The 25,441-nt window shown below is 40.3% G+C and overlaps 2 protein-coding genes across 3 annotated transcripts in view; both read right to left on the reverse strand.

Annotated features, from left to right (window-relative positions):
- Positions 1–1,673: 1,673 nt before the first annotated feature.
- Positions 1,674–14,907, reverse strand: LOC144458853 (LIM zinc-binding domain-containing Nebulette-like). The gene is made up of 3 exons (XM_078162520.1): positions 14,197–14,907; positions 8,903–9,033; positions 1,674–7,508 (listed from the first exon to the last, which is right to left on the reverse strand). Exons 1-3 carry the CDS (start codon positions 14,303–14,305, stop codon positions 7,332–7,334), a joined length of 417 nt encoding a protein of 138 aa, XP_078018646.1. The 5' UTR covers positions 14,306–14,907; the 3' UTR covers positions 1,674–7,331.
- A 326-nt stretch (positions 14,908–15,233) lies between these two features.
- LOC117264888 (uncharacterized) overlaps positions 15,234–25,441 on the reverse strand; it is a 102,959-nt gene continuing 92,751 nt past the window's right edge. For both annotated transcript variants that reach the window (XM_033639193.2, XM_078162517.1), the window contains exons 54-66: positions 22,473–22,577; positions 22,267–22,371; positions 22,071–22,178; positions 20,572–20,682; positions 19,986–20,102; positions 19,762–19,872; positions 17,984–18,088; positions 17,252–17,356; positions 17,035–17,139; positions 16,791–16,895; positions 16,316–16,408; positions 15,729–15,821; positions 15,234–15,633 (exon numbers count right to left, since the gene is read on the reverse strand). In XM_033639193.2, coding sequence (XP_033495084.2) covers positions 15,448–15,633; positions 15,729–15,821; positions 16,316–16,408; positions 16,791–16,895; positions 17,035–17,139; positions 17,252–17,356; positions 17,984–18,088; positions 19,762–19,872; positions 19,986–20,102; positions 20,572–20,682; positions 22,071–22,178; positions 22,267–22,371; positions 22,473–22,577 — 1,449 coding nt within the window. In that variant the 3' untranslated portion in view covers positions 15,234–15,447. The remainder of the gene's footprint in view (positions 15,634–15,728; positions 15,822–16,315; positions 16,409–16,790; positions 16,896–17,034; positions 17,140–17,251; positions 17,357–17,983; positions 18,089–19,761; positions 19,873–19,985; positions 20,103–20,571; positions 20,683–22,070; positions 22,179–22,266; positions 22,372–22,472; positions 22,578–25,441) is intronic.

A 25,441-nucleotide genomic window follows, 5' to 3' on the forward strand; every position in this document is an offset into this window, starting at 1 on the left:
AGAAACTAGAATATAAAACATGTTTTCAATTATTTCACCTTTTTTTGTTAAGTACATAACTCCACGTGTTCATTCATAGTTCTGATGCCTTCAGTGAGAATCTACAATGTAAATAGTCATGAAAATAAAGAAAACGCATTGAATGAGAAGGTGTGTCCAAACTTTTGGCCTGTACTGTATATTTTTAAACTAATTCTTTTCAGTATCAAGATGATACATTGATCACATACAAGCATGAAAATTCAAAAACAAGGCTCATTCAACATTTTAGTTATCAATCTTAAGAGGGAAAATGATTGATTCAAGAAAATGGCACAAGCAAAAGGGAAAGAAAAGTAAAAAGAAGAGGAAAAGGGGAAAAAAGACAAAAGTTATCTTCTATTCAGTCAAATAAAGAATTATAGGTGTCCATCTCTGGACAATATGTCCTTTTTCATTTGTATTTTGTTCCATTATGTACATCACATTCTTAGTCTATTGTTCCACAGTGGGGGGTTAATTTTACAACCATGAAACAGTTATCATCTTCTTCGAAATTAACAAAAGTACCCTTAGGATATGCAAATACCTCCTAACAAGTAATACAGTGGATTCAAAGGTAAATCAACATCGAAAATACCTGTTACCTCACTTTTAATATTCTCCCAATATTTCTGCAGGTTTGGACAAAAAAATCTATGTATGATCTCCGATCATTCCACAACCTCTCCCGCATAATTGCTTGCAACTGCTTGCGGGGTCCTAAAACCTTTCCTAACCTTAACTTTCCAGTCAAACTCTCTCCACATTGGACTGTTTGTGATCCAGTGGTTCAGTGACTTTCCTCCCATTCTTCATCCTCCACTATCTCATTAGCTTCCAACTCCCATTTTCCTTTAATAAAAGAGGTGTCTCCTGAAACATCTAACTGTAACACCTTATTTATATGGAATATATGTTTTCTTTGAGTCAAATTAATTTCTGTGATGTTAATAAAGTACCGTTCCTAATTTCCTAATGCCATTTTTGAAAATATCTTAAAAGGATTGATGTAGCTGTGCAAAAGATTTTATTTGATGTCCTTCCATTAATTGAATAATCCTAACTGGTAACCATCACACAAAGATGGACTAAAATCTATACTATCTGCTACGGACAAGGCTGTCGTTACAGAAATTGGCCCTCTCCCCTTTTTCCTCACATTTTCCCAAACATGTAGTGGATTTTGTATCCAGCTGTAACTGGTGTTCATCTTTTTCCAGTGTGCTTTACCCAAGATTATTACTGATCAGAGAGGAGTCTCTGGAATTGAATTTTGTTCAATCTGTACCCATTCTGTATCCAAGTTATTTTTATCCAATGCACCAGTATTCATAATCGTACCGCCCAGTAGTAGTTTTTAAGGTTTGGCCAGCCAAGTCAGTCCTTGTGTTTTTGGTAAAGGGAGTGTTCTGAGCCTCATTCTGGGTTTTTTCTTCTGCCGGATATATTTTAATAAAGTTTATTTAACATCTTGAAGGCAGTAGTTGGTACTGGTATGGGAAGGGAATAAAAAAGAAAAAGAAAAATAGCAGCACATTCAGTCGAATTGACTCTATTTGTCCCAATACAGACAGAGGTACATTTGCCATCTTATTATATAATATTCTAATTAAAGTTATCTAAGATTGATCTAAGAATGAGCACAACCACACTTCTGTTGACAAATTATTTTTTATTTCTATCACATGAAACACACTGCAATTATCATATGGCCAAAACAAAAAAACAAAAAAAAACACAGCTGAGATTGAGTGATATATAATTTCAAATAATATGTAAATAAACTGTGAGTATAATATGTGATAACATACAGACTAAATCAAAACTTTACAATGGTGACATTAGAAGCCAAAAATCCTCAGTGCAAGAAAATAAAAAGGATTTTTATAAAATGACACAAATGCAAAATCAATACAGTTAACAAGTGAATACTCAGTAAATTATATTCTATTGCATCTAGTATTTATGAAATCAAACATACAAAATGCTCTCCAGCTAAAATGACAAATCATGGCTGAGTGAAGTTTTTATTCAGTACATGACCGGGATGCAATCCACACAGCAAGACAACAAACCCTAAAAACACGACTTACCGGATACATACAGGTAAAAGAGTAAAATATTTCTTTCCAAAACATAGACGGGAGCCTGTGTATCAAAATAGTCTGCGACATACAGAAATCTCAAGGCCTGACGTACTCACACAGTCTGTTCAGATTTCAGTCCACGTAAACTGTTACTGTGTGTTAAATCATCTGGACACTTTAATTCATCGAGTTAAAAAGAAACAGAAAGACACAGTGTGTTAGTTAAGTCCTGTACAAACACAGAGGTTAGTGTTGCTGTTTAAAACTGAAGCTTTCTGTCTTTCAAAAATCAAAAAAAGAAAAAAAAAACTACACTCACCTGAACATGAATTAAAACTCAGGATAAATAAATGATTAATCTTGAGAGATCTCTAAACCTTGTTCTCATTAACTTGTTATTGTCGACTTCTTCAATTCCTCCACTCGTCCCTCCTTCCTTTGGTTGCATCACTCTCAAGTACATTTTTCCTACTCTCAAACTCAACTCTAAAAGATAAACATCAGATCTTCATGTGTTTCTTTCCTCCGCTCCTCTTCATCTCTCCACCGTCCTTCAAGGGTAAGTCTGGTGTTATTCAACATTTTTTGTTATTGTCAAAAAATCTTATCAAAAACTAACAAAACAAACAGTGTGTATTGGTGCATTCACAATGAACACAAAGGGAGTGTTGCATGCTGAGATTAAATTTAAAGTCAATGCAAAGTCGATGCAAAGACATGAATAGACATAAATTTGCACCTGGCTATTTATGTATGCTTAGCAAAATACTCTGGGTAATTTAAGTTGGTCTTGTATTGTGGAAGGTAAACAACGTAAGGTGTGGAGTGGTAATATTTGATTTATTATACGAGAGGGTCGTGAGTGTACACAAAGTGACGTCACATCATCAGATGTGGCCCTTAGCAAGGGTTGTGTGTGGCAAGTTTTTGCCTGTCCCTGCCATAGATTGTATGAAATAATGGACGCAGCCACCGTGACATCACCCATTGGTTTGTGGACTCAGGGTTTGGATCTGACTCACGAACTATACTAACAACTTTGGGCCTTAAAGGTAGGATCTGGAGGATTTTCAAACAAAACAAAATATAGACATATACAAATGAAATCCTGCTTAATAATCACCTATGAGCTTCTACTCATGTGTGGTGGTGACTCTGTTTGCAGAGCTCCTGCCCTTTAACTGTATTTTGATGTTTTTGTGAGCTCGGACCGCTTCTGGGCGGAGATTTCCCCAGCCAATGAGAGAGCGCAGGTGCCATGCCCGAGCGTGTCCGAGCGTGCACCAGCGCGAGCCTTGCCTGAACCTCTTCTGTGAAGCCTTCTTCCGTACCTCCGGGCTCCGTACACCCGGGAGAGTTGAGCCTGATAGGAGGGGCCGAATTTGAATGTGTGTTTACAAACAGCAACTGGAAAATCCTCCAGACCCTACCTGTAATAAAATATAAATGAGTTACATAAAAATTCACCCCCTGTACAAATGTTGATATATCTACAGAGACCAAAACAATTTTTTGTACCAAACTTTAAACACATTTATTTCTGCAGTCTCTGAAGTTGCCACTTGGTACATGGACGTGATTTTACGCAGATGTGGATGGGTGAAGTACCATACTGCAGATGTGAGTACTTGCTACACTTTCCCTGCAGTTTGGGAGAATATTGGTTTGCCATAGGGAGAAACTGTACAGAGTGTACAAGATCCACCTGTTTTCTCATCACAATCCTGTGTAGGCTCACGGCTGTGCAACCATTTGTGAGGAAAGCATAACTGAGCCTTAAAGGTCCAGTGTGTTGGATTTAGGGGGATATATTGGCAGATATTGAATTTAATACGTATGTTTTCTTTAATGTATAATCAAGTGTATAATTAGTGTATTGTTACCTTAGAATGAGCCATTTATATCTACATATGGAGCGGGTCCTTGCTAACGGAGATCGCCATGTTGCATCTCCATGTTTCTACAGTCCCCAGAACAGACAAAGCAAACACTGGCTCCAGATAGGGACAATTTTGTTTTTGAGTTGGCCACCACAGTTTGTAGCCTCTCCATGAGAAGAGTGTCTGAAAATGTTTATTTTTTGTTTTGTTTTTTTGTCAAACTGCTTCATTTAGTGTTTTTACTGGTTTCAATCACCAGCTCTGTTTGTTTTGGAGAGAAAGAGACCTCTGCAAATTATTCAGCTCCCGGTAAAAACCTCCTGAACATTCAACACTGAAGGAATTCTAACCAGTTTCAGCTGGTTGCAATCTGCAGTCCTCACTACTAGATGCCACAACACCCCCTTAAATCTTACATATTGGACCTTTACAGTAATGTGCTGCCATGGACAGTATGAAAAATAATGAATTTTGCTGTCTTGGTTCGCGCTAGCTCTGTGCACAGAGCCTCAGTGTTTATATCACTTGATTCCAGCTATCAGTTGTACTGTACTACAAACCAGGTTAGCTGTTAGCAGCCTTCCCCAGTTAGTAAGCACAACTGTTAGCACCGTGGTTAAGGGCAAATATTCGCCTGTTGACAAACAAAAAAAAAACTACTCCAGTGGCTGTGTTTGGGTAGGTAAAGTGAGGTGAAAATTCACTTTGTGTTTGCTGTGAACACAGCTTTAGGGCACGGTCACACATGGGTGAATGTAGGTATGTGACCAACACCCACTGAGGCAATATTTGTGCTGAATGTGGGGAGTACCTGATGTGATGGACATGGAAAGCTAGCTTGCTAATCAATACCACAAAATGTAACGTTAATGGTACATTTCCATTGTCTTACATTCCATGCCTGTCTCCAGACTCACTGCCACACAGGCAACATCTCTCATGTCGTGCAGTTTGTATTTTTCACGGCCAATATCATGCAATATCAGCTGGTTAGACACAATAACAACCAATGTCTCCTCCACACATACTTCTTTGCCTTTTGGTTGAAGCTGTGACTTTGAAGGTAAACAAAGGTGAACTTTATGCTATGCCAAGATGTGAGGTTGCTTTACCGCCAGAAACAAATGTTTTATTCACCCCTCTGCTGGCACTGAATGGAAGTGAACAGAAGGCGAATATTCCCCGGTGTTAGTTTGGCACAAGCGAACATACCCTTCCCCTACCTTCAAGTTTTCCCCATGGGATCTTATTTTGAAAAAATAATATACACTCTTTGTTGAATCAAAAGCTAATTTTGCAAGTCAAGAAAGTCACTCAGTGAACTACATTGCTCGTCTTGCACTATACACATCACTAACACCAACATGGCTGTTACCTTGGCGTGTTTCACTTCCTTCTTCCACAATGGAAGAAAGGAATTAAAAGTAGGGATGCATGATATTGGATTTTTGCCGATATGTAACAACTCATTTGACTGATAACCAATACTGGTATTTCTAAATTGTGGGATCAATAAAGGTGTATCTTATCTTATCGATATATCCACTTTTTTCCCTACCTAATTTTAGTGATAATCAAGTCTCTTCTGTAGTGGAATTAACATCATAAAATGAATGCATACTCTTATCCTGATGGCCCCTATATGGAGACATGAAATACAATACAATACTTGTCACTGTATGTAATATTCATTCATTGGGCAAAATAAGAAGAAGCACGTCAGATGATTCTGATCATTAATTTTAAAGCCAGTATCAGCCAATACTGATGATGTGCCAATATTATTGTGCATCCTTAATTTAGAGGTTAAAATCAAGATGGGCCATGTTGAGAGCTGCAGTTATGTGAAAAGGAGAATTGGTAGGTTCTTTGAGAGTGAGCTTGTAGAGCCAGATCCATCACTTACTCAACTTTTTAGTGTGTAGTCTTTGTAATATATTACGGTATTTTACTTCAAGTGTTTAAGGACAAACTGTGACTTTCTTGACTTGTAAAATTATCTTTTGCCACGTGTAATTCATGGCAAAATTTATCTGGGCTTAAAACACTTATTTGTGTTGTACATATATATATATTTTTTTTCAAAATAAAGTCCCATGGTGGTCCACCAGAAGAGGAGGGACTTTGACCTCCCTCTTTGACTTCCTGTCTGTCTCTAAGATCCAAGCCCATAGGATCCTACTGAAGATGTAAATCTTTAAAAACACAAATATTTCATCTGTAATTCCTTGAAACAGCTGCTAACTGTAGTTTTTATCAGACAAACAGAAGAAAAATTTTTGTTGGGGACTACTTCCAGCGGCAGATTAATCCACATTTGGTGCTCTAGTGAGTATTTGTGAGTATTGATGTGTTTTTAACAACAATGGAGCTCTGTGGATCAGAGGAAGAACATATATCAGGCTGAAGATACACACATAATACTTGTTAGTTTAGGTATTTTCATGGGATTTATCGACAACAAGTTAAATCTAGAATATCACCAGACCTTAATTTTAAACTTCCAAGCCCAAATAACCAGACTTAATTGCTTCTGTTTTCACTTTATAGATAAATTTATTCTGCTTGAAGTGCACTCCTTAAAATCAGAGTCTATAATCTGATCTAGTTTTGTTTGCAGGCCATTAAAAAACTACAGATGCTTCTAAACTCTCAGACCTTCTTTCTTCATGCATCCTTCCGCTCTCATCTCTAGCTGTAATATTTGACATAACTTATTGACGGCATGCTAGATTTATACCTTTGCTTCTTGTCTCTCCTGTTTTTCTTTCCACCTCAACAGAAGGAAATCACTGTCCTCAGATTTCTGTCAGCTGGTGTCAGCAGTCCGTAATGTTCAGGGTATTCCAGCAGATGTTTTGTAATCAAGTGTCAGCTGTCAATATACCTTTTTTGATGAATCTAATTCCATTCAGATCCTTGACTACTTCTTCTTTAGCTAGTGACTGCCTACGTCTCCCAAAATGACAACACAGAAATACAAATATCTAGAAATGCTTGATGGAAATGCAGCCACCTCCCTCAGTCATACCACACCCTGCCCCTGTAGCTGCATTGCATTCTGGTCTATTTCCTGCTCCAGTGGAGGTAAAACTTGTCTCTGAGTTGTTCTCTGTGATGGATCTTCCTGTGAAAGATGCTTAATATTAACTGTTTAAGATATAACTGATTTTCTGCTTTTTAAACTCCACTTGAACATCTGAAAACATCTGGATGTGATGTCACTTTGTATTTTCTATCCCTGAAATGCAAAGAACATCACAGACTGCTGATATTATAACAGTGAGGGTGGATTTCATTCTTTACGTTTCACCGCTGCCTGACCCTCACCCTCCTTCCTCCTCTAGTTGCAACACTCCACGTAGTTTGCCGGCAGCATGCCAGACTTGCCGGTCCGCTGCACGGTGCCGTACATCCAGCCCTCATCGATGGGCTGAGCGTTAATGATGACATCACCATCTCTGAACGAGACCTCATCATGGTCCTGAGCCGCGTAGTCGTACAGTGCCCTGTAAACACGCTACAAACAATATGAAGAGACAGTGAGAAGTTAGACTTTGATGTGTAATATTTAGTTGACCATGATCATGGTGCTGTTAGTTAGCTTCCAGTTAAGGGAAAGGTAACTTTGCTGAGCAACTGATCCTTGGATTTTAGCACATCTTACTGTTGTGAAAGCACCTTGACACTGTCTGAAACTCACTTTCAAACTTGTTAAATCTTTATTTTTTTTGTGAAATCTTTATACAAGTCTAAGAATATTTGATCTGGACTTAGTCTACTGTGGTCTACATGTGAAAAAACACATTGACACATCCCTTTTTGCATTTTTACAAATAGAATAAAGATTTCACAGATTGGAAAATGGGTTTCAGACAGCGCTGAGACTTTACCTTAAAAGTGTAATGTAACATTAAGATGAGCAAAAAGCCAAGGATTGGTTGCCCAGCAAAGTTACTTTTCCCTTAACTCTTCCCTTGACTGCTGAATTGGAAGCAGCGAATGGGAACTGGGATACAACTTTCATTTCTAATTAACCTGCCCATTAAACTTTATGTACTTTTGGTCTCTTAATGAAGGGGAATCTTAAATCTGCAGCATCCTGTAGTTGGGTTTTTAAGGTTTCCCACACATTCATTTATTTGTGGCACACTGCCATAACACCATCATTCGCTGTCACATATGGATTTTCTTTCCTTTTTTTTTTTGTAGTTGCAGTTTTCTCTCTTTAAGAAAAAAAAATATTAAGAATTGGTTCATTGACATAACCAGTAGGTGGCGCTAATTCTTTAGTCAGGAGGCCACTGCAGAGGAGGAGGGTGCAATGACATGTCCATATTAAAACAAGTCAACCTCAAATGTAGGATGTATAATAGTGGAGACCAGACGAGAAATAGAGAGATCCCAACAAGTTATATTACAGCTCTGTGCTGTTGGAAGAGTTAGGTAACAGCCCCTAGTGCACACATAAGCGTGCCAAAAGCCTCCAGAGAATATGAAGAGAATGCAATGACATACATCACCATTTACTGAATCTGTTTCTACAGTCCAACTTTTCTACTTCCATTATAGGTAAAACCTTTTAGGGGATTTTTTTTTCAATTTTTTTTTTCATTTCAACTTAGGTTTTTGTATGTGCAAAATACAAATGCACATTAAAAGAGGTGGATGGAAACACATCAAGTGTAACTTTGTGTTGGCCTCTTTCCTGTTTTTATGGAAGCCCATTTCTGCCAATGTGATTAAAAAAAAAAAAGATCCTGTAAGTCATAAAAATGAGACACTTTCTTGAAATAATGAATAAGTACTTCAAAATAATGAGAAACTACAGTGAAATTGTAGAAGGGACCCAAAAAGAAAATACTGTGGGTGTTTTCCTAATTAGAGCAAAGATGACTGCAAGTTGGTACGTACCATGGTGGCTGAGTGAGGCGGGGAGGTGACGGATCTGACAGATGACATGCTGGTCTGGTGCATGTAGCCGTGATACTGCTGCTGCTGCTGCATGTGGACGCCCTGATGATACGCTCCAGGGAGGACTGGAGCTGGACCAGAAACAGAGACAGAGAGAATATAAGTCTGTTTGTCTTCCCTGCATCTGTTTGAGACAAAGACGAGCCTCCTCTGCTGTGAACACACTGTAAGTTTAAGGAAAACTTTATGTAATTCAAACTGTTAAACAACACAACCTGTAAGAAGACTGTGAGTTAATTTTATTTGTGGATTAGAGAATTCAAACAACGAGCAATACACAAACACATGCATGTCTCTGTCAGCGCCTTCATCCTGTTACTGTGTGTCTGTAAGTGAGGAAGACAACATGAGTGAAGATACCAGGAGTTTCTGCGCTGCTACGGTCCCAGAGGTCAGAGGTCAGAGAGCTGACGGACTGAGCCTGGCTGTGGGTGAGCGACTGCTGGGAGTGCTGCCTGCTCAGTCTGCGGTCAGCCCGCTCTAACAGGCAGCCACCACCAGGAGGCAGCACAGGGCAGAAATAATCATTGAAATAAGAGAGAGAGGGGAGGAAAAAAGAGGAATAAAAGTGAGCCAGGAAAGAGAGAGCAATTTTTTTTATTTCATAAGAAAAAACACAGATAAATATTGATGTCTTTAATAGATGAGGCTAATGACATTTTTCTTATTGTCAACAGGTCCCATGAAAAGAATGAACACTGTGTTAGTCTGTCTCTTAATACTGTCTGACTTCCTGTCTGTGTCTCTCAGCTCCAAGCCCATTGATTTCTACTAACAACTTAAATCTTTAAAAGCACAAGTATATAGTTTCATCAGTAATTTCCTACTACAGCAGTTCACTGCAGGCTGAGCAAGGAATTCCAGGCGTCCTTCTCCCCAGCAACACTTTCCAGCTCCTCCTAGGGAACCCAAGGTGTTTCCAGGCCAGATAAGATATATAATCCCTTCAGCAGGTTATAGGTCTGCCCTGGGGCCTCCTAAAAGTTGGGCATGCCCAGAACACCTCTAATTGGAGGCGCCCAGGAGATATCCTGATCAGATGCCCGAACCACCTCAACTGACCCCTTTCGACATGAAGGAGCAGCAGCTCTACTCCAAGCTCCTGATGCCTGAGCTCCTCACCCTATCTTTAAGGCTGAGCCCAGTCACCCTACAGAAGAAACTCATTTCTTGTTCTCACTTGTATCTGCGATCACATTATTTCTGTCACTACCCAGAGCTCATGACCATAGGTGAGGGGTGGGATGTAGATGGACTGGTAAATCGAAAGCTTTGCCTTCCAGCTCAGCTCCATCTTCACCACAACAGTCTGGTGAGGCGCTTGCCTCACTGCAGATGCTGCACCATCTCACACTCCATTTTACTCTAACTTGTGAACAAGATTCCAACATACCTGAACTACAAAGCTAGCTATATCTTAAAGACCACATAAATAAAAGAATAAAATGCATAATTTCAGTGACCAGTTACGTTTGAGGTAGAGACAAATGTGTTTTGCCACTGATAGCAGCTACCTGACATCCCCTTGGATGCAGTGATGCAAAATGGATCAATTTTTGAAATGAAAAAGGGATGTTCAGTCTGGATTCACAATGGCAGCTTGTGATGCTGAACTGAATACACAGTGTGTTAAATGCAGCAAAATCCTGTCAAATGAGGCGGTAAAACCATCAAAACTTCAGAGACACTGGGAAGCCAAAAAAAAAAAAAAAAAAAAAGAGGAAAAGTTACAGGCCATCACAGCATTAACAGCTGACAGTGGCACAGAACATATTAACTGCCCACTTTATTTTGTCTCTGTTTTTTGTCATGTTTTTGTGTCATTTATTGGAAAGGTGAACCTCAGATTTTTTTTAACAATCATATGTGTACCTTTAGTTACAAAAGGCTGAGAACCCTGCTTTAATGAGCATTTGCGGCAGCAGGATAGTAGATGTGGTAGTGAGTCAAAATAAACTTTTAAACTACGATGGAGCTCTATGGCACAGAGAAAGAGGATATATCAGGCTGTAGATACACATTATACGTGTTAGTAGATACATTCACTATTGGTTTGAGTCTGAACATGGGCTATGTTGACAGTAAGAAAAATATCTATCTATAAAGTAAAAACAGGAAGAGTGTGAATAAATAGAAATCAGAGATTGCTATGGATCCTGCACACTGGTGTTAATTAAAACAAAAGATCTGTTTAATAATTGTTGTGGTCAATTACAACCCCAAAAGCTTTTTTTTTCTCTCCAGCAGCCACTGGCTGGCCTGTTATTATGTTAGAAAGAGGGGAGTCAGGTGAACTACCGGACATCCTGCGGAGGCTCTTGGACTGGATGTTGTCCTCCAGAGGGTCAAAATCAAAGATGGAGCCAGGGTCTGTCCTCCAAACCTTCAGGTCTTCAGAGAGGAGGGAAAGGTCATTTGAAGGACTATGTTTATACAGACTGTGATCATCCAACATGTTTTCATCATAGACTGTATAGAAGTGGATGTAGCCTCCAGGTCTAAAAAGTGAAGCCAATGCTGAAGTGCCTTTAAACTGCTTTCTTTCTAATGGCCAGCAGGGGGCGACTCCAATGGTTGCAAACATAGAGTGTATAAAATAATAGACGTAGCCATCATCCATTGGTTTGTGGGCTTTTGTTTTGAAGCTTCCAGTTTTGCATTTTGGCCATTGACATTTCAGATTTTTGGAGCCAGAAGTGTCCATATTTGGACAAGAGGGTTTAGCCAACCCTAATGCTAGCTGCTGGCTAAGTTAGGGTGTATTTACAGCTATGACTAACTAGTGCTAATGCTAATTTTCGCTAATAAACATGGCTTAAACCATTAAAATAAAATTTATTTTCTAAAAAAGTGAACATTGGACTCTTTAGAGTGGTGATACTCTTGTGGCCTGTTGACCAAATCTGGCCCGCAATAGGGTGCAGAGTGGCCCACCAACCATTTTCTAAATCACAGTGAAAATAAATTGATTCACACTGGGATTTTTATTTTGTACTTTGAATGTGAATATGGTGCCAGAGTACTTAAAACCCATTTGAAAATAGAGCTTGTTTATTAAAAAAAGTGCCAAGGGAGGATCCAGGATCCAGGCTGAGCCCCAAATATCCTGAAATCCTAGACACGCCCCTGCGTACACCTGACCAGTTTGTGGCTGCTACTTCTAAATTTGCCTTGTTTATTCATTTTATCTGAGAAATATTATTAATGTTTGTTTACTGACTGGCCCCTGGCCTCCTGCTATTTTGCAATAGTAGCTCACAGGCTGAGCATGTTGAGTGTCCCTGCCTTAGGGAGTCTTTTAGTACAACCAAACACTGAGCAAGACTTTTAGAGGCAAACAAAACTTAACGATTAACTTTCATGAACCTAAAACACAGTAGAATAGCAATAGCTATGCCTATACTCTATGACTCTGGGGTTACACCATGGTGACATTATCACTGTGGTAGCAACTTGTCAACGGACAGCATCCACCTATTACTCAAAGTGGCCACACCCTTTTAATTATACATAACTTTAAGCCTTAATAAAAGGTAAATGGATGAGTTATTTAAAAATTCAGCCCCGTACAGTTCTCATGAAAGTTGAAAATAGCTATAGAAATCAAAACTGTTTTTTGTACCGGACTGTAAACATGTTTATTTCTGCTGTACAGTTGGGGATTTTAATGTAGAGTCTATGGGGACTGACTCGCTTTTGGAGCACCTCAGTGTTGGCTTCACTTTTAAGCCCTGGAAGTTGCCATTGATGGCAAAAAGAAGTCTGATTGTATAGAAGTCTGAGAAGATGACCCTGCTTTTTACTTGATTTATTACCTCAGTAAACACTTTCCTTATGAGTTTATGGTCTATATCCATAGCGTTAAGTCTTCCTCAATACAGTATGTTCATTTTGTAAATTATGGTACCACTAAGAGAAAAATAGACCATGTGTGATTTACAAGTAACTACAGTGACGACCAGTCAGTCAGGATAGAGGCGTGGCAATGTGTGTCCTCCACAGTACCACCCTCTCGTCCAAATATGGTCACTTCTGGCTCCAAAAATGATCAGTGGCCAAAATGCCAAACTCAAGGCTTCAGAACAGGAGTACACAAACCAGTGGGTACATTCACTTCTTTTATACAGTCTATGGTGTACACTTCTTTATATCAGGGTAATCAGAAAACTCTGCTCCTGTTCGGAGTTTTGTTGCATCTGAGTAAACAAATCACATTTAAGCTCTAATAAAACTACATAATTGTGAAAGACAAATAACTGAAACCACAAAAGTCAGAGCCTGGATCAATCCACTTTGCCTGAAAAAAAATGCATTATATCAAAATATCAAAACAACTTGAAGAGTGAGAAAAAAATTGATCAACTGTGACATCTGGTTTCATTCAGATTTATGACTTCCTTTCTCTTCACTTTTTAAGTTCCAATATTATTGTCCCAAATAATGAAATAAAAGCTTAAACCTGTTGAATCTCATTTTCAGAAACCTGGCTGCTGCTCACCATTGGTTTTCCTCAACAAAATGACAAAACTACGACTACTACTACCCAAAAGATTTCTGTTTCGTACATTTAGATTTGTACACTAATAATTGACTGAGAAAGTCAGGGCTGATTTTGTGATGACTATGCTAATTATCAGCTTTCTGCCAACATTAAAACACTTAACCTCTGAAAAAAATATATTGTACTTGCTCACATTATGCTTCAGTGCTCCCATCCAAGCTTAGTTTCTCATCAAGCTACTTATGGCTCTCTACAGTATCCACTTTTTGTCCTTTAATAACGGTGTAGGGAAGTGGAAGAATGACTTTCTGGCATATATTAAAAGTCTGAGGAAGAGCCATGGGCTCAAAACCTCACTTTGCATTAAAATCCTTCTAAACATTGGATTATTTGTTTTCTATTTGCCAGATGTTTCTTTGGTCCAGCACCCAGACTGGGATGTTTGTGTCTTTTGTAGTGTTTTTTCTCTGCAGCAGATAACCATTTTATTTAACTGGAGAATTAAATCCAAGAAGGCTTTTATTGTCAAACAACACTGTATGCAGGACTTGTTGAGTTTGAAATGAGTCAGTGAACCCTATGCAATCACAAACAAGTCAGTTAATCTTAAAAAAATCCCTACAATTTCAACAATAAAATGTCATCAGTGGTAACCATGGTAAGAGTGGATGTGGGGACCATCCAGTCAGAGGGGGGAGCTAACATCTACTGGATACAGTTCGAGGTAACTGACCTACAATGATGCCTCCTGGTCGTCTGTCCATCTCCATGGCCTGGGGGTGGATCCCTTTGCTGTATCCTGCCTCTCCCATCATCTGATTGGCTCTCTGGTACCGCTCCATGCTGGGGTCGTCCAGTCCTGGCGTGCAGCCTCGTCCGCGTGCTCGCTCAAAGTCCTCGTGGTACTTGGCCTGTTGGAGGGAGGAAATGAACCATAACACACATTTACGTCACGGAAATGAGACACACAACAGTTAATACACACATTGGTGTAAGAAATTACACACACACATACACACACACAGGTCAGGGCGCACTTGGTCAGTGAGCAAATAAAACACACATAGGAAATGTTTTCAAAATCTTTTATTATTAAAACACTCGCCACACACGCACGCACGCACACACACACACACACACACACACACACACACACACACACACACACACGTAAATACAGTCTTACATCCTCATACTCTTGTGTGACTGATGTGCAGCTTTATATTAGCTTAAGGCATCTACAGAAACTTTGAGAATTCTATTCAGCTCTTAATCTCAGACTGTAAAAATAATGTATGTAGCTACCATGATGTCCGCCCCACCCCCCTCGCTGTACAGTTGTCAACAATGTTAAATTTAGCTATGGACACCCAAACTGCTTTTTGCACCAGAATGTAAACATGTTTATTTCTGGTGTAAAGTTGGGCATTTTAACATGGGGGTCTATGGGGACTGACTCGTTCTTGGAGCCAGTCTCAAGTGGACATTAGAGGAACTGCAGTTTTTGGCACTTCTATGTTGGCTTCATTTTTCAGCCCTGGAGGTTGCTGCTTGCCTCTAAACCAACTGGATCCTCAGGGATGAGTTCCAAACTTAGACCATAATAAAAAAATATAGTTCCTCATTTAAATGACCACACTAAAAAAAGTCAATTACACCTGACAGAGAGCAGCTTTCAAGTTTTGTAATTATGTTACACATAATTATAAATGATGAGAAACATGATTTGGGTTAAAAAACAGTGAACTTATTCTTTATTATTTAATATTCTTTTTGGCCAAAACACAGTGCTCTCAATGAAACAGGTACGATCTGTAAACCCAAACCAATCTGAAAGTAGGATGGACTATAGAGTCTAAATCTGAGACCTGGTTCTGTTTCTGAAATTGGATCTGCCTGAAGACCACACACACACACACACACACACACACAAACACTGCTCTGTCCTCCATGCTGTCTGGTGCTCGGTGTTAGTGGTGGTGCATCAGTCCCACCCATGGTGCCACGTCACTCGTGTTAGCTTCTCCCACAGCCCAGGCAGGAGCCACTGCAACCATGCCGCTACCATGGAGACGGAGTCCTGTGACTTCCTGACACGCCTGTACTCAGGTGTGTCCAGCTCAGTGCAGCTGCGTCCTCTCATCTCCTGCAGCCCACGCTGGTACTTCACCTGTTTACACACAAAATTATGTAATATTATCCCGAGAGGTCTGTGTATTTGCTTGTGTGTGTGTGTGTGTGTGTGTGTGTGTGTGTGTGGCTTGCCGAGCTGATGTTCTCCTGGTTCTGTCTGACTCTCTCCAGTTCTGGAGTCACTCCGACACTGGAGGCCTTCACTGCACTCTGCTTGTACTTGACCTGGCAGGAAGACGGACAGGAAACATTGTGTTATAGAGGCCAAAAATCAGACTGTGTCAGATCAGGTGATCATACGGACATAAAAAAGTGGCGTAGTCTGTTTTTTCTAGTGGGTACACAGTGATGACACACCACCCATAGATACTGTTGGCACTGTTTGGCTTTCTGCATGTCAAATAAGCCAGAGTTAAAGGGTTTTTTGAACCTGGACCCTATGTTTTTGTGTCTAATTGACTAATGGGAACAACATTTTTTTTTTAACTGGTCCAGTATCGAGTGAGAGCAGCAGCCAACCACACACACACACACACACACACAGAATCATTGCTCATTTATCTGTTCATTCATTCACTGAGCTGCGAACACTTTGGCCTCCCATTCCATCACTTCCTAATAACACCACCCATCTTCTGTTACCAACACACACCTTCATTCACACTGTCCATGTGTGTGTGTGTGTGTGTGTGTGTGTGTGTGTTCATGTATGCTCTCACTGAGCTGATGTTCTCCTGGTTCCGTCGGACTCGCTCCATCTCAGGCGTATCCATGACGGCGGTGCCACGCCCCACTTCCTCTTTGTACTGGACCTGAGTAGAGCAGAGATCAATACTGAGGAACCAGCTGCAGCTTTAAATGAGCAGTACAACAGCTTTTTACAGCTCCACAATGTAGCTAATTAATGACATTAACTTCATGATTTCTCAGTCAACTTGGGATTTCTGAACACACAACAAAACACATTTTACAGTCTGAAATCACTCTCCTAATCTTTTGCCACTTTGATACATTAAAGAAATTTTAAATAATGCAAAAAACAACCAAAAAAAACCAAACAAAAACCCCTGTCAGGGGTATTGAAATCTCACCCTACAAAGCATGTTTTAATATTACTTATCATTTATTATTATATTTTAATATTTCTATACATGATTATTAAGTATATATGAGCTAATTTATGTGTTTACATACATCACTGATCTTCTTGGCATTCTCCCTTGCAAGGACGATCTCTGGCGTCTCAGTGACTGAAGACATCAGGCCTCTCATCAGCTTGGAGTCCCAGCAGTAGCGCAGCTAAGGGGCGACAGAGAGCTACTTTTAAAACACTGAGTCAGTGTGCATTAAAGGGAAACACAGGCCAGTTTACACATAAAGACAATTAAGCTGTATTTGGACGGGACTAGAATTGTCTCTGAAGTGTGTGTTTGCTCACAGAGCTGATGTGTCTCTGGTTGGCTTTGACTCTCTCCATCTCAGGTGTCTCTGACACCAGACTGTAGTGTCCCTTCAGACGCTCCGCTTCGTCCTTATACTTCTTCTGCAAGGAGAAAAGGAACACATTAGAACCTGACCTTAAGGCCCTCACTGTCCAATATACTTTTACGCCTCTTTGTTGTTTTTAAACAGTAATTTTTGTTTTATACACACACCTGGCTGTAGACGTCTTTGAGGTAGGAGGCGTGCAGCAGCTCAGGAGTGTCTGTAACCGTCCCATATGAGTTTTCTCTGAGCTGCTCCGTCTGCTTGTAGGACCTCTGTGACACACACACACACACACACACACACACACACTTCATTTGTACATTATGATGTAGTGGATACTCTACATTTCTTTATGTTTAACAACACTGTGGTTAATGTGTGGTCATGTTTAGGCCCAAAAACCACTTGGTTATGGTTAGGGAAAAATATGTGTTTGCCTAAAATACTCGGTTTTGGGGATACAATACCCACTGGAAAAAAAACAATCACACGTTTGGTGGCTAAAAAGTCACTAGAAATGCAGCAATGCCTCGCTACAACACAAACAGTTTTGTTGTTTGTTGGTCTTGAACAGTAGTCTGCTGCTTGGCAGGTGTTCTGCCTATAGGTGACACTCCCTCCACCTCCTGATGACAAAGTCAGCTCATCTCACTTTATTGATCCTTTGGGTGAAAATCCCACACTACCTGACAACAAATATGGTAAGAAACAAGCCGTAGCTTCAGGTCAAATTTTCAGTTCAGGACTTTAACTTGTAACAGAGAAATACACTGTGGTATTACTACTTTCATGTGAACAATTAAGGATTTCTTCCACCACTGCCGGCCCCCTCTTTGTTGTTTTTTAAAAAGTATGTTACTTACACACACACACACACACACACACATACACACACAGACCTGACTGTAGACGTCTTTGAGGTAGGAGGCGTGCAGCAATTCAGGAGTGTCTGTAACCGACCCATATGAGTTTTCTCTGAGCTGCTCCGTCTGCTTGTAGGACCTCTGTGACACACACACACACACACACACACACACACACACAATCAGTTTATTTATTTGTGGCCATCACTTTTGTTGTTTCACTATGTCATTCTAAATCAACCCAGTCGCCAGAAAAAGATTTGGCATTGTACGTTTCTGCAACTACAGCTACATTACATCTGTATGTTATTATGTAGTGGATATGTTGAAATTTTCATTTTACGCTGTGATTTATGTCAGGTTAGGTTTAAGCCAAGCATGTCCAAAGTCTAGCCCAGGGTACAATTGTGGCCTGCAGACCAATTTTACCTGCTTTTTACTGAGAGGTGAAACAGTTGTGGTTGTGTCATTTGTATGTGTTTTTTCTTTTTTTGCAAATAACCCATATGATGCAGAGAGAGGCAGCTGACTCCCAGGTATATTCAAATGATCTTGTCTGGCCCCCATTCAAAAAATGTTTGAACACCTCCGGTTTAAGATCAAAAACTCTTGGTTATGGTTAGGAAAATATCATGTTTTGGCTTAAAATACCCAGGTCAGTCAGGACCATTTTAGTCAAAGAAAACTTTATTTCCATTTGCAGTATTATATTTGGTGGTATGGCTCTGTTCTGGTGCCTCTCTGCCTTTCCTAGGCCTACGCAGAAAGCCTAAGGTGAAGAGAGCACACCTCTCCACCCTTCCATGTGCCTACATGGAAAGCCTAAGGCAAAGAGAACACACGTCTCTCCCCCTAAACATGCTTACATGGAAAGCCTTAAGGCAGAAAAAGCACACATCTCTGCCCTTCCACATGCAAAAGGAAAGCCAGAGGCAGAGAGAGCAAACCTCCCTGCTCTTCCATGCGCCTAAATGGAAAGCTGCAGGGACAGCAGTGGCAAAGACCCCCCGGGAGCAGAACAGAGCAGCATCAATGCTAAACAGAAATGACACTGATAAGTCAGACACAATATGTAAAGGAGGAGCTGGGGTGGAGGCTGGTTGCAAAGCGGCTTGCACCAACAGTAGGCAGGCCAGAGCAGTTTAAAAAGGTCGCCCTGAATGAGATTTGCCAATTGGTTGCACAGACAGGAATCATGTGATCTTATCAGCTCACTCCCTGCCATCAATCAGCTGCTCCATCAGTTGATTGGGCTGTTTAAAATCAGCTGATGTAGCTAGGATGTGAGCTGGTCAGCTCATATACTATGTTATTTTAGAAACCTTGATATGATACGTATGAAATGCACAAATGTAACGTATTTGCAAATAGCAGGATTTTCTTCTGGTGACTGGGCTGCCTAAATGCACTGATGTGTTTTTCACACCTTTGTGCTAATCCCAATCTTTAAACAAACCTTATAATGTTAAATTACATCTCCAGAAATATGTGGTGAAACTTTTTTTTTTGGGGGGGCATTTTTAGCCTTTATTTGACAGGACAGACAAGCGTGAAGGGGGGAGAGAGAGAGGGAGTGACACGCAGCAAAGGGCCACAGGCAACAGCCCTGTACATGGGGCGCCTGCTCCACCACTAAGCCACCGACGCCCCATATGTGGTGAAACTTAATACTATAACTGATAATGGTCACATAAACAAGTTATTAAGAAAACAGTTGGCAAGACAAGCTAATGACTTGAGCTTTGACTCATTTAAAATATGAATAATAAAAGCCTCTAGCTGAAATGAAAATAAACTTTGACACAGTGGGTTACCTGGCTCTGGATCTCTGAGGCTCTCTTGGCTCTCTGTATCTCGAGGACGTCAGCACTTAGCTCCATGCCTTTACCCACGATCTCCCTCTCTAAGTCCCTGCGGTACTCCTTCTGTAGATGGCAGACACACCAACAACACACATCAACACTCTAGGTAAAGTTGCAGCACTTGTACTTAGTCAGTGTCTGCTCTGTGTGTGTGTGTGTGTGTGTGTGTGTTTTACCTGGTTCAGTATCTGATTGGCTTTTTTAACCCTCAGCAGCTCAGGTGTTTCCTCCAGCCCGATGCCAGATAAGCCCCGTCCCTTCACTTCCTGCTCCAGGTCCTTCCTGTACTCCTTCTACACACACACACACACACACACACACACACACACACAGAATGAAAAATATAAAAAGATCATGCATCTTAAGTTTTTCATCCTGATAAATGATCAGTTTAACTTTTTTAATGCATTATGCTATGCATGAGATATCAAAGGCATTAAGACATCACAGAGCAGTGATACCAAATGATTAAATGGATAAAGAAAAACATGTTACACAACATCTTTAAGTTTATTTCTTTCTTTGCATCAAATTTTAGCCTTTTTTCCTGTGAGATACATAACACTTTGACTTTTTATGTCCTCTGAAAATAATGAAAATAAGTAAAATATGGGATACTTTCACTTTATAAGTCCTCAAAAACATCATCAAAATAAGTAAAATACTGGATACTACAGATTCCTGTTTCAAACTATTTAGAAAAAAAATGTTTTTCAGTGCCATATTTCATTTCATCTATTTATTTGTTCTTGTGTGTGTTACCTCACTCAGCAGGCTGCTGGCATGGCGGGCTGTCAGGTATCCAGGTGTCTGGTCTACATCCACCAAAGCCTTCCCCTTTATCTGCTCCTCATAGTCCTTCCGATACGCTCTCTGAGGGAGAACGACATACAGACACACACACATTGTGGAGCAGGTTAATATCGGATAGACCGTAACTGCTGAAAGCACAATAATATGCGTATCACTTGCAACCACAATCTACCCAGTCTAAAGGTCCAGTTCACCAAAGATGTTGCTCTAATTATACTACAGCGCAAATGCACTCAAAAAGTTTTGCAGCTGAATACAATTTACCAATTGCATTTTTGTGGCAAAGTATGAATGTTGTCTTAGCTCCAAGAACACAGCAGAGCAACAACAGAGAGATTTAGAGATTTGTGTTTTGTTTTGTAACATAGAGAGGTTTTTGTGTTTTTGTTTCATGAAGTCTGTTTGTTTATAGTTTAATTTTTTTCACAGTGGTTGTCTTTATTAGTTACTTAGTAATTAGTCAACATAATGGCCAGATAAAATGTTGCAATAATACATTTCTATAAACCATGGACACCTGACATTTGTAAGTTATTATATAACGGATATGTTGAAACTTCACAAATCTTTATGTTTCAGCAACACTGTGATTAATGAGTGTTTATGTTTAGGCACACCTTGGTTATGGTTAGAACAAATCCTGCGTTTAGTGGCACTATCCTGGCAGGAAACGCAGTGATGTCTCAGTGAAAAACAACTGCTTTTTGTGCCACTATCCCAGCTGGAAAACAGCCATAGGTTTCTGAAAAACACCCATGTTTGGGGTCTAAAAAGTCACTGGAGAAAATAATCTTAGGTCTCTAAAGGACACCCCAGTTTGGCATTTGTTGTTCTTAAACAGTGGTCTGCAGCTTGACAGCCTTCTCACCTAGGTGTCATCAATCAATCAATCAATTTTATTTATAAAGCCCAATATCACAAATCACAATTTGCCTCAGAGGGCTTTACAGCATATGACATCCCTCTGTCCTTTGGACCCTCACAGCGGATAAGGAAAAACTCCCCCAAAAAAACCTTTAATGCCATCCACTATCCCTTCCACCTCCTAATGACAAAACCAGCTCATATACTACATCACTCATTTTCTGTATTGTATTGGCTGTTTGCAGTAACATACAATGCCAGAATTTTCTTCTGGCAACTGGGTTGAGTTACTACAACTCAACCAGCATCTACTGAACTCCATACATATGTTTGATTTCTCTCCTGGTGCTATCCTGCTACAGGGCAGTCCTTCCAATTAAAAATAAGGACACATGATCACTTTAGACACCTTTAACCCAACAAAATCCCTGTTAAACATTGCTGGACCACATAGAGAGCAACTGCACATGTTCAGTGAGTATTGTGAAGATAAAGAAACGCACACTCTTTGAATGTTAGCATCTTCTAGACACTCAAGTGTCAACAGTTTGTATCAGAGGGCAGAGCTGAAGAAAGAGTTTTACCTCGCTTTGCATCTTCTGTGCTTCTTTAGACACTTTGTAGGACTGAGTATCTCCAAACTCCATCTGAGAGCGACCTTTGTTCCTCTCATACTCCTCTCTGTACTTCACCTGAAGCAACAAACATTCGTTCATTTACTGATGAACAGTGAGAACATCAGCAGCAAGAGAGGGGCTACATTAGTGTGTGTACACTGACCTGACTGTGCAGCACTGCATTCTCCTTATGGTGGAGCTGTTCAGCTGTGTCCAGAGCTGTATGGTACAGAGCCTTTGTCTGCTCGTACTTCTTCTTGTACTCCACCTGAACACACACACACACACACACACACATATATTTGTACTTTAAAACCTGTGAGGACCATCCGTACTGTGTAGTGAAGCAGGTAAAGGATGGGGTCGTACGTTGCTCTGCAGCTTGCTGGCGTGTAGAACGTGCTCCAGCTGCAGGAGGTTGGGCATGTCTGAAGAACCCTCAGGTTTGTGGCTCTGGTTGGTCTTATACTTCACCTGGAGAACAGAACAAGTGTCCATGTTAGTGCTAAAGATTCTCAGATGATTTTAAAATGATTAATTAAGGGGTAACATATCACTCTATTCCTGGAATTTCTGGCCATTAAAGGTTTGATTTTAAAATCAAAATGATGTGTAACACATCCTCTTAAAAGCACTCTCTTTGAGGGGAATAAGACCCAATACAAAACATACAAAGCATCAACTGCATAAAGCCAGGGGGCTTTGAGTGTTATTTTGGTGGTTGGAGGAGGAGGAGGAGGGGCACAGTAAGGGTGATCTACTGCACTTGATGTCCCTCCTGCTAAATGCTGCTCTGCAATCGTCCCTGTTGTTGTGATTCAACCAGTAAACTGCCATATTAGCTTAAAAAGTAAGTTGGAACATACAACTGCAGGTGAAAAGTTGATCAAGGTTACTGCAAAAAGGAGCAGTGAGTAAGATATAGAGGCATCAAGCAGTGAGGTCGCAGACTGCAACAAACTGAGTACCCCTTCCTTTATCTCAGAACCCATTGGCTATCATTCTGACACTATTTTATATTCAGTTATATTCTGCATTTATATACAGATACATAGAGACGGACAACCTACAGGAAAATATGCACATATCTGATTTAGAAAATTAAGAACAAGCTAAATCATCGTCAGATGATAGCCTATGGGTTCAAGGACTGCATTTTGGCCAGTGCGTTCCACCTCTTTTGCTCTTAATATGTACTGTTTCTCTAGATACAACCAAAGCCTGCTCAAACATGATTGGCTGGTGGTCTTTAGGTAACATAAAAATGAAAAAGGCCCTCTCCAGAGCCAGTGTTTGGTTCGTCTGTTCTGTAAAAACGTGGCAGTGCAACATGGTGATCGCTGTGGACGAGGACCCACTCCCTGTGTAGATAGGATACTATCGGTTGGACAAAACAAGCAACCTGCAGCCTCATTTTGGCCTTTAGGGAAGTGTAGCCACATTTCCATGAAACACTTTTGGTACAGTACTCTTAAAAACCCATAAATGACCCGTGCAGTGTCTGAAATTACCTTTTTGACTCACTGGCGAAGGGAGACGGTAAATGGAAAAAGTCCATCGGCCAAGCATATTTTTTAGCAACCAAAATAATAAATTGCATTTCTGTGTCATATATATACATTTGTTTCAGAACATTTTATTGAGATAATAAGGTATCATATTGAAGAAAAACTTAAAGAAGAGGGCAAAGCAAAATTTGAATAAAAAATATTGTAATATATCAGCTATATAACAACTCATCACCACAACATCAGCATGTGAATAAGTTCCCTCTGGTAAGCAGTGATGCAGTGTATATGCCTGGGGCTTTTATTGTGAAAGGGAAGACCAGAAGAAGTAAAGCTGTAATGTGCTGCTGCTGCTAATGTGTCTTATCTTTTTCGCTCCTGCTCCATCCCGCTTTCGCTGTATTTCCTCTTCACCAATGATGGAGAGGAACGCCTCCACCTTGTTGATCAATGGACTGCAGTGTTTCTAGCTCAACCCTTTGGTATTGGATTAGTGTGCTAGCTACCTCAACAGAGGGGTGATGAAAAATACAGATCGAATGGGCTGGTTCTATTGCTATCATTCAAATGTTTTGAAAATGGAAACGCAAAAATACCCATTCTAACTTGTAACAAACTGAACTGAACTGACTGCCTCATGGAAACAAAGCTTGTGATGAACATTTTCACTATTTTCTGACACTGTATTGACCAACACATTAATTGGGAAGATAATTGTCAGCTTGAACAATAATAGTTGCAGCCCTCATTTACATACAATTCAGACACATAGCTACACATGTGCTCAAAAGTCTCAGGATCCTGAAATGGTATTTGTGGACAGGAAATGATGGCAGACGTTGGTGACAATTCCCTGATATTCAACTGCTGATATTCAGACATAATCACAGTTATTCACTGTGTCATGTTAGTGATGGTCTTTCCTGTCTAGAAGAAGCTGTACTATGTGTTTTGGAGCATGTCTACCTGACTGACAGCCAATCACACTGAGGCATAGTGACTGCCTTCTGCTCACTCCTCCATCTTTGCTAAAATTAGGACTTCCTGGCTCCAGAGGTGGCAAACAGTAAAGCCATCCTTCAGCCTTTAAGACACCACAAAACACTTTTCAGCCTTCCTCGTTGATGTGGTGCTAAAATCTGTCCCAGCTCGAGCCACTTTAGCCAAAAACCTGCATTCAGAAAGCAGCCTGTGCATCACGATGCTGAAAGTCTGAAAGCAGCTCAGAGTGAACGTGCAGCGTTCCTGAACACCAGGCAGCGTTCAGCACAACAAGCTGTTACATAACGCTGTGAAGTGGAAAGGTCTCTTTTCTGTGGTTGTGTGGGCAAAACTAAAATCGAACCACGGCTGCATCTGTGTGTGTGTTTGTGTGTGTGTGTGTGTGTGTGTGTGTGTGTGTGCGCAGTACATCAGTTGCTTGTTCATCTTTGTACATTTACATTTATCTGTGTATATGTAACTACATGTTTGTGTATAAATTTATGTGACATGTATGTGGGTGTCCATTGTGTGTGTGTGTGTGTGTGTGTGTGTGTGTGTGTGTGTGTGTGTGTGTGCATGCATGTGTGTGTATGTGTGTAACCTCTTCAACTTCTCCAGCTCTCATCCTACAATCCCTCTCCATTTGCCTTACAAAGGTTGCCATGGTTACACCCACACAACAGACTCGAGTTTTAGAGTGCGAGTCAAAATGAATCAGACACGCACACGCACACACACACACACACACACACACACACAGAGTGTTCCTCTTATTTATTCTGATGTTTGAAAGTAAAATACGTCTTTAGGTGAACTGGAGGAAACAAATCTGATTATTGTGATGAG

Source organism: Epinephelus lanceolatus, chromosome 20 (assembly GCF_041903045.1).
Source record: "Epinephelus lanceolatus isolate andai-2023 chromosome 20, ASM4190304v1, whole genome shotgun sequence".
Classification (NCBI taxonomy): domain Eukaryota; kingdom Metazoa; phylum Chordata; class Actinopteri; order Perciformes; family Serranidae; genus Epinephelus; species Epinephelus lanceolatus.